Source organism: Apodemus sylvaticus, chromosome 19 (assembly GCF_947179515.1).
Source record: "Apodemus sylvaticus chromosome 19, mApoSyl1.1, whole genome shotgun sequence".
Lineage (NCBI taxonomy): Eukaryota > Metazoa > Chordata > Mammalia > Rodentia > Muridae > Apodemus > Apodemus sylvaticus.
Genome location: NC_067490.1, coordinates 7,995,446 through 8,008,955, shown reverse-complemented (window position 1 = coordinate 8,008,955; position 13,510 = coordinate 7,995,446). Strand labels below are relative to the sequence as shown.

The 13,510-nt window shown below is 51.2% G+C and overlaps 1 protein-coding gene across 1 annotated transcript in view; it reads right to left on the bottom strand.

Moving 5' to 3' along the window:
- Positions 1–1,352: 1,352 nt before the first annotated feature.
- Positions 1,353–13,510, bottom strand: part of Glp1r (glucagon like peptide 1 receptor) — a 33,047-nt gene continuing 20,889 nt past the window's right edge. The window contains exons 6-13 of the mRNA XM_052163598.1: positions 12,560–12,713; positions 11,580–11,739; positions 8,044–8,104; positions 7,460–7,529; positions 7,254–7,342; positions 6,758–6,896; positions 5,301–5,342; positions 1,353–1,618 (exon numbers count right to left, since the gene is read on the bottom strand). Coding sequence (XP_052019558.1) covers positions 1,451–1,618; positions 5,301–5,342; positions 6,758–6,896; positions 7,254–7,342; positions 7,460–7,529; positions 8,044–8,104; positions 11,580–11,739; positions 12,560–12,713 — 883 coding nt within the window. The 3' untranslated portion in view covers positions 1,353–1,450. The remainder of the gene's footprint in view (positions 1,619–5,300; positions 5,343–6,757; positions 6,897–7,253; positions 7,343–7,459; positions 7,530–8,043; positions 8,105–11,579; positions 11,740–12,559; positions 12,714–13,510) is intronic.

The window sequence follows — 13,510 nt, the reverse complement described above, 5'->3', positions numbered from 1 at the left end:
ACAGTGCTGTCTTCTGCCAGCCTTCTCACAGAGGCTAGAGGGGGTGTGTGCAAACGGGATATATTTCCCCCTATCCTGTTCTATCTGCTGCTCATTACGTGTGGGAGGAGTGTGGAGGTGGGGCAGACATTACTTATCAACATCAGCGGGGGTGGGGGGTAGGGGATGGAGGGTGGGTAGGGGGGAATCAAATCAATCACTTTCCCCCCACTTCCTCAAACATAACAACAGCCATGACCTAGTTCTTCCATTGGGTGAGAGAAATCAGAATTATATGTTTGAATAGATACAAAGAAAAAAAAGGATAAATATATATATGTATATATGTATATATACATACACACACACATATATATATATGTTCCAAGTGGGAGGATTTCAATGGCAGGGGCATAGAGAGAGTTGCCACCATGGTAGGGGCTGTTGGTTTCAGTGGAAGAGTCTCTTCTAGGTCATAGCCTCTGAAGTCAGAGGATGTATCCCAATTCTCATCCAAGTCACAGACTCTGGTCACAGATGAGGTGGAGGTGTGTTGGTAATGGATCCCTTGGTCCTCTGGATTCCTGTCAGCAGCACCCCTAGGGGTATATTCCTTTAGATGAACCCTAGAGGGTATCTGAGCATCTTCGCAACAGAACTGAGGGTCTGCACCCCATGTCTGGGCTCCTCACCGTGGGACCCGCCCTGGTACCCTAGGTACTGCAGAAGCCCAAGAGCAAAGTGGGTTAAAGGGCCAGGCAAGAATTGGGCACGGGCAAAGACATGCACCATCTCCTCCAAGCTTATCCTCAACACCATTCACAGACGCTTCCAGAAAGAGCTGCACAGCATGACTTCAACAAATCCCCCTCCCCAAGGAAAAGACAGGATGGCGGGAGAACAGGCAGATGGGGGAAGAGCGAGCGGCAATCCAGATGCACAGAGAATGCTTCTTGTCGTGAGCTAGGCTGGTGCAGGTGACAACCCCAGCCGTGCACGTAGCACAGCCGGCTCACCTTGCTGAGCTCTGGGCTGACTGAGGCTCCAAGGGCAGGTCTTTCATGGAACTGCCTCGTCTTGCAAGCCCCAACCCCACCGTCTGCAATTGCCCTTGAGTGGGAGCCCGGGGTTGATTTGCTGTTCTGTCCGAGGGAACCCCAAGGGCCTTTCGGCTTTAACAGGAAGAAGTCCTCCTCATCTTAGCAGCAATTGTTTCTTCCTCTCTTCCTGCCACGGTGATTAAATTAGCAGGCTGTTCTCCTTGGAGAACATGTGTCTAGGGTCCCAGGAGGCACTGCCGACTTGCCTGTATGATAGGTTTGGAGGAGGAAATCTGTGTGTGTGTGTGTGTGTGTGTGTGTGTGTGTGTACATACGCCTGTGTCCCTCACCTTCCCCATCCCCAGGGTCTCTCCCACCTGGGATGGCCATCCAGCCAGCAGCAAGGACCACAGAAAGAGCAGCCCCGGGGCTCAGCTGCAAGAAGTCTGGCAGGTGGCCGCGTACACGCTGCTGCCCACCGTGGCCCCGCTGCTGACGCTGCTGGTGGGACACTTGAGGGGTTTCATGCTGCTGTCCCTCCGGATGTTCAAGTGCTCCAGCCTCCAGCGCGCCCAGCTCTTCCGAAACTCCATCTGGACCTTCCGTGGCAAAGAAGAGAGGGAAACAAAAAAGAGCCATCAGGCAAACCAACTGCCCACAAAATGGCCTTGTTATTACATTAGCAGGGAAGGGGAAAAAAATCCACTGGATTATATTACAAGACACGAGTCAAGGTCTTCAGGCGCCTAAATTAATATCCCAATAAAATTGTTTATTATTGTCTCCTATTTTCTGCCTCTCCTCTGGAGAGAGATGGGCTTGATGACCTAATTGGCCCTCTCCGTCTCTAAATTCAGTGATTCAGCTAAGTACCTTTGCCAATCCATCACAGTATTATTCAACGGAAGAGAAAGAGTGAGGGAGAATGAGAGAGAGCAAGTCTGAGAGGACGAAGTCTCACGTTATAAAAAGCTCTCACCGTATGGCTTAGACGATTGAAAGGGGAAGGCATACCTCCCAGCCCCTAACCCTGGAGAGGGAGGCCCCCATAGCAGTTTAAAGTCCCTGAGGAGCTTTTGCTTTGTTCTGTTTGGGTCTGGGTTTATTGGTGTTTGTTTTCTGACAACAAAGTCTCACTATGTAGGCCAGGCTGGATTTGAACTCTCCACCCTCCTACCTCCACCCCCTGAATAGTGAAGGCATTGCTTGAGGAGTATGAATTATCAAGCCCAGATTTCTCTTCAGAGTTCTACTCAGTCCCTGAACCTCCCAAGGCAGGGACGATGTGAAGAAAGCAAGGGGGATAGGTAATACAAGGCCCCAGATTTCTGTGCCCGGCTTTGGGTCCATCTCATTCAGAGAAACCGATGTGAGCCTCACTGGGCAATCTGCCTGTGTGAGTTCAGCCAACTCAGATTTCCTGTTGTACTGAGCTCAGGCTTTCTCCAGGGGAAGAGACTTCTCAGCAGAGTATGTGCTAGAGGACCAGACTGCTGGGGCAGAAAGTTACACAGAGCACAGAGGGGCTCTGATCCTCACCATCCCTGGTCCCCCGGCTCCATCACAGCTCTGTGACTTGGGTTCCAGTGAGAGCTGTTCTGAGCTGCACGCAGCATGTCCTGAGGGCTGGATCCCTCTTCGGGGAGCTATTCTCCTTGTCTCCTCTTCCATCCTTTCCACTGGGCTTTCCATCTCAGACTGTCTGGGGACTGTGTTCCTTTTAGTCCCAAGCCATCAGGAGGGCTGGCTGCCAGCAACAGACTCCCTGCCAACGCCTCTACCTGCCCCCGGGCAAACAGTCTTCCTTTACTCTTTCCATGTCGTACATCAAGCGTTAAGTCCAGCCAGACACCCTGTGTGGCCACAAGCCATCCCTTACAAGAACTTCAGTGTTGAGTGGAGCTAAGTTTACCCAGCGCCTGCCTGCCTGCCTGCTTGCCAGGGCGTCTTGGTGTCCCAGACGGCATCATGGAGCCCAGACCTAGAGGGCGAGGGAAGGAGGAGCAGGCATTACCTACAGCTGTCTTGCCTAGCTGGGCTTGTATAGTGCTGACAGCTGGGATCGAGCCATTGAGCCCAAGATGGCTCCCTTCTGCACAGCTTCAGGAAAGCAAATCTCATTCTCCCACTTGGAAGAAGGGAAAGAAAACTGGCGCGCTGAGGCACAGCCAAGCCAGCAGGACTTAGAACACCTGGTATCCCTCGATCCTGTCTCCCTAAGTACTTTTTCGGAGCCTCCATGGTGGCCCCCGATCATCAGACTTGTTCTCAAGAACCGCTAAATTGCTTGCTTCAGAAACATGAGGCGAGGACCCGTGGCTCTTCCAAAAGACCCAGGTTCGAGTCCCAGCAACCACATGCGACTCAATACCATTGACCATCTATAGCTCCATTTCCAGGGGGATCCAGTGCCTTCCTCTGGCCTCCAGACATGTATGCAATGCACAGACATATATGCAGGTAAAAAACATTCTTATACCTAAAACAAAAATGAATCTTAAAAACAAGTCGAACGTGTTGACTCAGATCTGTAAGCCCAGCACTGGAGAGCTATTTGTTTGGGGTGTGTGGGGGAGACAGGTTCTAACTAATGGATGAACTCCAGATTCAGCTAGAGTCATTGTCACAAAACAAAACAAGGTGGAGAGCATCTGGGGAAGACACGTGGCACAACTTCCACGTGTATGTGCACGCACATGTATGTATACATCCATATCCAAACGGGAACACCGTCTTGGTTAACTTAGGGAAGCAGCCACCACTCGTCAAGTCAAGGTACTGAAGCAGAGGAGACCCTGTAAATATTTCTCCAGGGCTCAGCCAGGATTAGAGCCCAGGTGCAGCCTGGTTCCAACACCAGGCGCCTAACCACTGGCTTCCTGCTGCCGCAGCTCTAAAAACCTAGCAGGTCTCTGGTCATGTCTCCTTCCCACTGAGCAGAGAGCACATGACAGTCATGACTACATCTTCCTCCTCTGACACCCCCCTGCCCCGTGCTCCCAGGACAGTGCTCAGCACACCCAGGAACTTGCTGCAGGCTGCTTCAATGAGTCAATGAATGGCCACTTGACAGAACCGGCCTCTGATGTGAGGTCCTCTTGTTGATCAGTGAGAAGTAAAAAAAAAAAAAAAGAATGGCCCTGGGGCCGGGGGGGGGGGATGGTTTGGTGGGGAAAGGCATTTGCCACCAAGCCTGATGACCTGAGTTGGCTCATCAGAACCTACACGGAAGGGAAAGAGAATCAAATTGCCCAATCCTCTGACTTTTACCTGTGTGCTCTATGGCACACACACACACACACTGCTAATAACCCCAATGAACGAGTGATTGAATGAATGAATGAATGAATGAATGATTTGGTCTGGCATGAGCACTAATGTGCTAATATCCAGTAAATGATTAAATCAATGAATGAATGAATGATCTGGCTTGGCATGAGTACCGTCTACTGTGCTAATAACCCAATGAATGAATGAATGAATGAATGGCCTGCACCATCTAATGTTAACCCTTTCTGCACTGAAGCCCAGCATCACATTCCAAGTGCCCTCCCTGACTAAGTACCAGATAGGTCTCCAGGTTTGGTAAATCTTTCTCACCTCTGCTGACTCCTGGGTAGAAGAGAAAAAGACCGCAAAGTGGCTAGCCTGATGTCACAGTTTGGCAGTGTGGACAGAACGAGCACTCAGGGTTCCTCGGCTACCTGACTTCGGCCCTCTGACACAAGCCATTGTCAATACACCGCCAGTCCCTCCCCTCCCTTGTGCCCGCTACCCACCGACCGGCAGCTGGTGCAGGCCTTGACAACCACATGAGACAAATGTTCAGGCCATCTTCTCGGGTCACAAGTACCTGGCATTGCCATGGAAACCCTGGGTCTGGAGAACAGCTCTTGTGGGCAGAGGCCACAAGAGTGGCTTGGGCACATGTGTGTTGAATCACTTTGCAATAAATCAGGTGTGCCCAACCTGTAGCTAATGGCCACGTGCATATTAGGATAGCGCCAGATGGAGCCCAAATCATTTCTGGATGACAGTGATATGTGGCTAGGTCAGAAGGTTGGACGGCCCTGCTTGAAACAGTCAACACTAACCCTTTAATGCAAGGCTAAGTCGTGTGTGTGTGTGTGTGTGTGTGTGTTGGTGGCTCAAATTTCAGCCATAGTGAAAGGACCAGAGGTTTCAACTAGAAAGGCTTCATGGAGCCCACACTGCATAGCCCCCTACCAGCCAATGGCAGCAGCCCCCACAGGGTCCCTTCCATTCCTCCTCAGACCTTACCTCATTATTGACAAAGCAGTACAAGATAGCCACCATCAAGCCCTGGAAACAAGAGGCATGTTAGCAGGAGGGAAGCCCAAAGGAGACAACTGGACAACCAGCCCCTGACACCCCACTCCTCAGATTGGGCAGCCTGGGCAAGCTTAGGAATAGACAAGGGTGGTTTGCTTTCTTTTTAATCTTCCAAAGTAAATTGTGTGTGTGTGTGTGTTTGTGAGAGAGAGAGAGAGAGAGAATGCATACGCACACATGAGCATATATGTGTATGTGCATAAATGTGTATGTTCATGAATGTGTGTGTATGTGTGTGTGTAGGTGTGCATGCACACTCATGAGCATATATGTGTATATGTGTGCATGAGTGTGTGTGTATGTGTGCGTGTATGAGAGTTTATATGCACCTCATGTGTGTAGGAGCCCTTGGAGGCCAGAAGAGGGTGTCTCATCCCCTGAAGCTGGAGTAACAGGCAATTATACAAGAACACATGGATTCTGGGAACTGAACCTGAGTCCTCTGCAAAAGCACCAAATGCTCTCGACTGCTGAGTAACTGAGTAACTCCAGTAACAGTTGCATCATCTGATGCTAGTGAGGAGGACCAATTCCCTGCTTTGAACTGGTGTGACGCCTGTGTGGTAGAACTAGCTCCTCTGTCTTAAGATATTCCTTCCTAGAAGAAGGGAGGACCTTCATAAGATCCAGGAAGTTCCTAGGACTTACAACACTCAGGAAGTTCAGAAAGTTACAAGGCCCCTCCACCGGGTTAGAGGAGTAGTCAGCAGTTACAGAGAGGAGGCTCTGCTCCGTGGAACTGCCTGAAAATTGTGCAGGGAGCTTCAGGGCTGCATCTTCCTTGAGTTATCAGCCATGGTGGGGTGGGCTTTTCAATGATTCTGCTGTCTTGGAGACACCCATGATCCTGTATCCAACCCCAACAAACTCATTGACTCTACTAGACTTCAGTGGAATCTTTTCATTGGTTGGCTGTCAGTATGCTATCTGGGGTGAAGAGATGTCTGTCTGTTCGTGTCTCTCCAGGAAGAGCCACACAACACCTTGGAAATCTTGTTTTTACATCTCTGGGCCACAGTTCCCAGTTATGTCAAACGGGGGCAATCTCTCAACTGTGAGAACTGGATGCATTGTGTGTATAAACTGCCTGGCAGGATGCTAGTGGATGGCCGTGCCTTTCTCTAGACGCCCAGATGTGCAGACGCCCAGGTCCACATCTGGGAGGTCTCTTTGTTCCATAGACTTCCAGAGAAGGCGATTTAGATTTATATGTCCAAATACCTGGGGACACTCGCTCTGGCTCTGCCCCAACTGCGTGACTTGGGGCCAGGGTTGTTTTCCCAGGTCTCAGCCTACCGATTTCTCCCATCTGCACCAGGCAGGCTGATGCCTTCCCCTCCCTCGCTTAGGGACATCCCAGGCAAGTGACTCCAGGTTTAGGTCACCTGAAAGGACGTGAAGGAGAGTTCTGTGAACAGCTTGACGAAGCGCAGGGTCCCCCGGGCGTGCTCGTCCATCACAAAGGCGAAGATGACTTCATGTGTCCCCAGAAGCGGGATGAGCGTCAGAGTGGACTTGGCGAGTCTGGAGAGAGGGCAAGACCACCGGGGTCATTCTGGTCATTGTGCACAGACTGTGCTTTCCTCTCTGTGTCTACACCACCACCTCCCTGTTTCTGCCGAGTCATGGACTCTCTTCCCTGAAATACCCCAGGACTGGCTGCTGCAGGGGTGTGTGGGATGGGGGCAGAGGTCAAGACTTCAAAAGTCCAGGGGCTGCTAAGAATAGAGTGAGGGGAAAGGTTAGGGGTTATAAACCATGCCTGGATGGAAAAAGAGTGTTACACAGGGTTCCTAACAGGCACCCCAGATTCTATCTCTGCCGGAAGGGAAGGCTGAGGGCGCCCCTCCCTCACCCCCATAGCCATCTTGGTTAACATACCTGCATTTGATGTCAGTCTTGCACATGAGATTAGCTTTCAGTTTGGAGACCACGATGCAGATGACCCGGATGAAGATAAGAAAGTTGACCTGTAGAACACACGAGGGGGAGGGGGTGTCGGGAGCTCTCATCTCTCTCCCAGCCATCAGCCCGGTCACAGTCCAGGTGCGCCAGCTTCCGCTCCAACCCCCAACTCTGCCACTTACGCCGATAGCAAAGAGAATGGGCAAGCGGATGATGAGCCAGTAGTTCATGTTGGAGTTCCTGGTCCAGCAGCTGGGGAGGAAGAGACGGGCACATAAGGCACTCGGCTGGATTCATGGAGCCCTTGGGGGGCTAGCACAGCACATGTGCCCGGGGCCAAGCAAGGTGCTACACCCAGCCGCAGATCTAGCAGAGCTCTGCAAATGCACCCCGTGCCCTGTCCCCAGCCCCAAATCCTCAATACATGGTTACACACAGAGATACCCATGCCTGCCCCCCATCTTCACGGACCTCAGCAAACAGTCACATGCCTTCCCAGCTTCATACACAAAACAACAGGCTGATGTTCAGAAAACCCATCAGGGAGGCACCACGGACTACAAAGGCCAGAGATATTGATCATCCTACCATGCCAGGGCAGGTTCAGGAAGTGGACATTAGAGACTGGATTCATACGCTAAACTCCTGCTGACCCCACGGATCCTCCCGACAGGTAATAAACGTATGCTCCAGGGTTCAAGACTCCCAGAGCTGAGAAGTGTGAGACCCCAGCACATCAGTCTCCTGTAGCAGGAGGCTCACTCACCCCTCGTCCTCATAGAGATACTTGACAATGCCCCAGGGGATAACGAACAGCAACGGAACTCCTAGAGGAGGGAGGGAAGACAGAGAGGGAGAAGATCGGAGCTGGCAGGTCAGAGCTGTTGCCACAGTGCCCAGGTGATCTCCACATCCCAGACCCCTCATGCCCCAAGTCTCTCTCCCTTCCTGGCCCTAAAACAGGCCGATCTGAGTGCTGGGGAGGATGGAGGTTCAGGGTTTCAGACTCATGCTCTGCATCCTTCCATGCAGACCTCTTCATGGTCCACCCCCTCCGTGTATCAGGTCATCTACCAGGATTTGCCTCCCTCTCTTTCTCTCTCAGTTGGGGGAATGGAGGAAGGAGGAGTTGTCATACCAAGTATTGTCTCTGACTACAGAGGTCCCTATAAAGAGGAATAGAGGGCTCCTACCCACAGCTCCGTGACTGAGCTTGGAGGCTGAGTCCCCAGCCAAGCCCTGTATGGCAGCGACTCTAACAGACAGCTCCAGCTGGACATTCTGAGTTAGGGATGCGTAGCCATGTTGAATTCAAGAGTTTTGAGCCCAGGGACTGTGAGAGCACAGTTTGGTGCTCTAAGTGGCAGCAGCGTTCAGAGGTCGCTGTTATACAGGAATGGAAACACAATCCAGCTGGCGTCTAAGATGTAAGCAGTAGAGCAGGAGCCCCGTTCATCCTGGAGCCGGGTCTGGGCTGGTTAACCAGCAGGTGGGATGTTCACCCTCTCATGGAAGACGAGGCCATGGGTGCGGAGGGAAGGACACAGGAAGGAACAGATCTGGGGCTGCAAGCCGATAGCCACTCCAGACACCCTCAGTGGATTTTTGCACCAATGTTCTCATTACCTGCTTCCTACCTGTGCCTTTCTCAAGTGGGTCACGCAGGTGTATAAAGTAGGACACAGTGTGCATATTAATGCATGTGTGTGTGTGTGTGTGTGTGTGTGTCCCTGTCTAGGTCTGAGGGTGCGTGTGCAAAAGTGTGCATGTGAGGGCCAGAGCACAACCTCCGGCAATTCCTAAGGATCTGTCTCTTCTTTCTGAGTCAGAGTCTCACACTGGAACCTGGAGTTTACTAATTAAGTTAAGCTGATTGGCCAGGAAGTCCTGAGCATCCTTCTGTCTCCCCAGCATCTTTTCCAGCTTCTTTGTGGGAGTTCTGGGGACTCGAACTCCCGTCCTCATGATGGCACACTGAGCACTTTCATCAAGGGAGCTATCTTGCCCCATCCTGTTTATTTTTACACAGACCAGCCATTCTAACATCCATGATACTTTATAACCAGGTCTTCATGGGGCTGAATAAATAATGAGGTAACCTAGGAGGGACCTGGGGGCATAGAGAAGACCCTGTCCTATAGAATATGCTCAGTAGGAATGGAGTAAATATATCATCAAGAGAAGGGAAGCTCTCTGGACAAGAACATGCCATTTCTTGGACCATCCAAGTACAGGGACTTCCAGCTGTTTGTCCTGCACTGGCCGTTGTTCCTTCTCTCTGAGCCTCGCTCTAGCATGAGAGAGCTTGCTCATGCCACCAGCTACTCCTGGTGAGCTTCATCCATTCATTAACATCTGGCGAACAAGGCCCTGGTGAAGAAACAGGCGCAGAGCCCTGCACCTGCCAAGGCGGCACAATCCCTGCAGGCTGCATTTCATCAGTTCAACTGCACAGGAAGCCGGAAGTTGCTTTGCCTGACTTGGGCTAGGCCTCTTGGCGCCATGCAGATCATCTCTGTGACTCTTGTCTTCTCTCTGATCCTTCCTCTCCCTACTCCACTTCCTCAAGAAAAGATGTTCTGGTTGGGAAAGAGACCCCAAGGGTTCTGAGCCCTGAGCTAGAATAGCAAGAAAGACCTGGCAGCCTCTTCCCCATCTCCTACTTTGAGAATTCCGTGGCATCCTCTATCTCCACTGACCCCCTACCAACTCCCGGCTTTTCTGTACACATCCCTTTGGTTGGTCCTGCCCTTGGGTTGCTATGGTGACAGATCCAAACAGCGCTGATGTTATTTCCCAGAATGGACAGACACTATTTGTCCCCCACACAGAGGAAGCCCTTCCCTGAGTTCCTTAATGGTCTGTCCTTACACCCACCCCTAGGGAGCATCAGGACTCTCCAGATGCCCCACCTGGTGGGGTTGCCTGGCAGGATAGAGGGGGTTAGGAAGGAAGGAAAGATCTAGTAGGACGGGATGGGTCTTGGAAGAAGAGGAAGGACAGGGGCCATCAGGGATCTCTGGATGCTGAAGCCAGGGCCACTTTTATCTGTTTAGAGATCTAAGCCTCCTCAGCAGAATCAGCAGAGGGCTGGGAGGAAAGCAGAAGTTAAGACCTGAGCTTGACAAGGTGACAACAAGGCCTGGGAAGCAAGGAGCCTCTTGTGACCCAATACCTACTCTGTCTTTAAGGCCTTGTTGCTGTCCAGGTCTTAGTATGGGAGAGCTCAGTCTGCTGTGACTAAGCTGAGAAGTCTCTGGAAGCCAAGGCTAGGAGGGATCTGAACAGCTCTAGGGACTAATGGGTCAGCATGCGGAAGAAAACTCTGGAACTTCAAGGATAGGTTAAGAAGGGCTGAGCACAGTCCTGTCTTCTGTCTGTCCCAGTGGGGGGACCCCCTGGTCCCTCTAGGGGGGGGCTGCCTCCATCTGTCTCCTTATTACCACAGGGCTACAACCCACCCAGCCCCACCCCAACCAAGCTACATCCCTCCCTGTCCTCCATGAGACCCCCATGCAGCGAGAGGTAGAAACACAACTAGAAATGTTCTAGGAAAGAAAAAAAAAGGCCCGATGGTTCTTTCTCTGTTTTTGGCTAGCGCCTTTCCAGCTGGGCTCCAGGCACATCCGCAGCCCACCCTTGTTCTCGGCTGGCCACCCCTCCCAGCTTGGCTCTCCCCTGCGTCCTCTGCTTCATCGCCACAGTGGTATCCTAGGTTATCCCGTATCCTGGCCACTTGCCTACCCCTTGGCCACCATGAGGCCCAGGATGTAGCATCTCCCACAGGACCTCAGGTTGCCCTGCACTGGGTTTGAAGCACTCTCCCAAAGAGAGAAGTATCTGAGGACAGTGTCCTGACTTCTAGTGGTGTAGTGGCAGGGCTAAGAGGGTTGAGGGAGGGGTTATATTTGGCCATATGAGAATGGAATTTACTAAGAAAAGATATATACAATATATACATATAATATCATATATCATAATATATAATATATAAGATAATATAATGTATGACATATGATATACAATATGATATGTGATATATGACATTAAATGTGATATGTGAGATATAATACATAATATATGATATGTGATATAGGATATACTATATACAATATATGACATTAAATGTGATATGTGGGATATAATATATATGATATGTGATATATGATATAAAATGTGATATGTGATACATAATATATGTACACGCAAACATATATATCTCTATATATGGTAGGGTAGGGTCTCCCAGCCCTTGCTGAAGGTCTCCATGAAGGTTGTAAGGTGAATGACTGTGGGCCTTACCCCAGCCTATGCTCAGGTACAGCTTGAAGATGCGCTGCTCCGAGAACACCGAGAAGGCCAGCAGCGTGTACAGATACACGCCTTCCACCAGCAGCCAGTAGTAGTTGGCCGCCACGCAGTACTGCATGAGCAGGAACACCAGTCGGCAGCCTAGAGAGTCCTAGAGGCAAAGAAGGGTCCCATGGGAACAGTAGCCCTGCCTCCTGCCCCACCTGTCAGTCACTCCTCGATGGGCCTGGCCTGGCCACTGTCCTACCATATGAAGGGGCTTTCATATGGCCAGGGTCACTACTGGGAACTCTCTCCACCTTAGGTCATTGAACCCTCTCTCTCCTGAGAAGAAACCACCTGCCATTGCCCCCCCCCCTGCTGGGAGGGAGAACTGAGCCCTGGAGAAGTCATGGGATGTGTCTGGACTAGTATGCAGCCAGTACAAGGCAGAGCTGAGATTCAAACTTGGGTCTGCAGCAGACTGAACTCCCTATGGCAGAGTCTCTTACCTGCCCAAGGCAGACTGCCTCTTCCATCAGACTAGGGGCTCCATGTGTTGAACTACCTCTCCCATCACACTAGGGACTCTCCGTGGTAGAATGTCTCCTCCATCAGACTAGGGGTCTCTTAAGGTGTTCTGTCTCATCAAACTAGGTCTGTCTGGGTAGACAGCCTCTCCCATCAAACTAGGGGTTTTCCATGGTGAACTGCCTTCGCCCATCTAACTAGGACTCCCCAAGCTAGACTGCCTCTCTCATCACACTTGGGGCTCCTCATGGTGTACTACCTCTGCCACCAGACTAGGAGTTTCCCATGGTGGATTCCCATCACACTGGGGATTCCCTGATAATGAACTGCTTCTCCCATCATGCAGGAACTCCCTAAGGCCACATCTGGGCTACTTTTTGTTTTCATCCGTCCAATGCCTATGAAGTAGACTCCTTGACCAATGTCCTCCCCTCCCAGGCTCCCCAAGCTGCGTCACCCACCTGATAGGAGAGGAGCCCATCCCACTGGTGCTGCTGGGCAGCTGTGCTATACATCCACTTGAGGGCGGCATCTTTGATGAAGACGGACAGTGCCCGGAGGATAAAGGATGCAAACAGGTTCAGGTGGATGTAGTTCCTGGTGCAGTGCAAGTGTCTGAAGAGAGAAAGCAGAGCCCGTGCCTGGCATGACGGCCAACACTGGCTCTCTGGCCAGCCCACTTACATACACACCAGGCATGTATCCATCTCTGGGAATATGCTCACATCTTCCTTCCTCTGAGAATGTCTTTCTTCCTCACAACCGTGAAAATCTCTGATGCCCTGCCTGTCTATGAGGCCCTCAACTGTGCAGTCACCGCTCACTTCTGCCCCTTGCTGTGGTGCTGTCTTTCAAGGTTATGTGTAAACCAAAGCAACATATGTGTCAGGATTAGTCTTCCCAATGGGAGTTTTGATTCTTTAGGACAAGATGTTTCTGGACTGTTCTCTGGGGCAAAGTGGCTCTAGGCACACAGTAAGAATTCAAAAGGAAATGGATACAATGTATACTCTCAGGTAAAAATATGTAGCAGGGCTCAGGAGCCCGCTCAGTGGGTACTAGTGTGTTAGCAGGGCTGATGGCTCAGTGGGTACCAGTGTGTTCCCAGTGCAGGCATGAGGCCCTCAGTTCAGATCCCCAGCAGTCCTGTAAAAAAGCAAGCGTGCACACCTCGAACCTCAGTGCTGGAGAGGAGGTGGGGCGTAGAGAACAGAAGACCGCTGGGGTTTGCTGGTTGCCAGCCCAGCTCTATGTCCAGTGAGAGAGCCCGTTCTCAGGCAAATATGGAAAAAAGTATGTCGCACTGAGAGACGGAGCGGGACACCTGATGTTCCTCTTCAGTTTCCACATGTTTGGTATGCAATCTATGTGGAGAGCACATGCATGTATGCACGTACATACGTACACACACA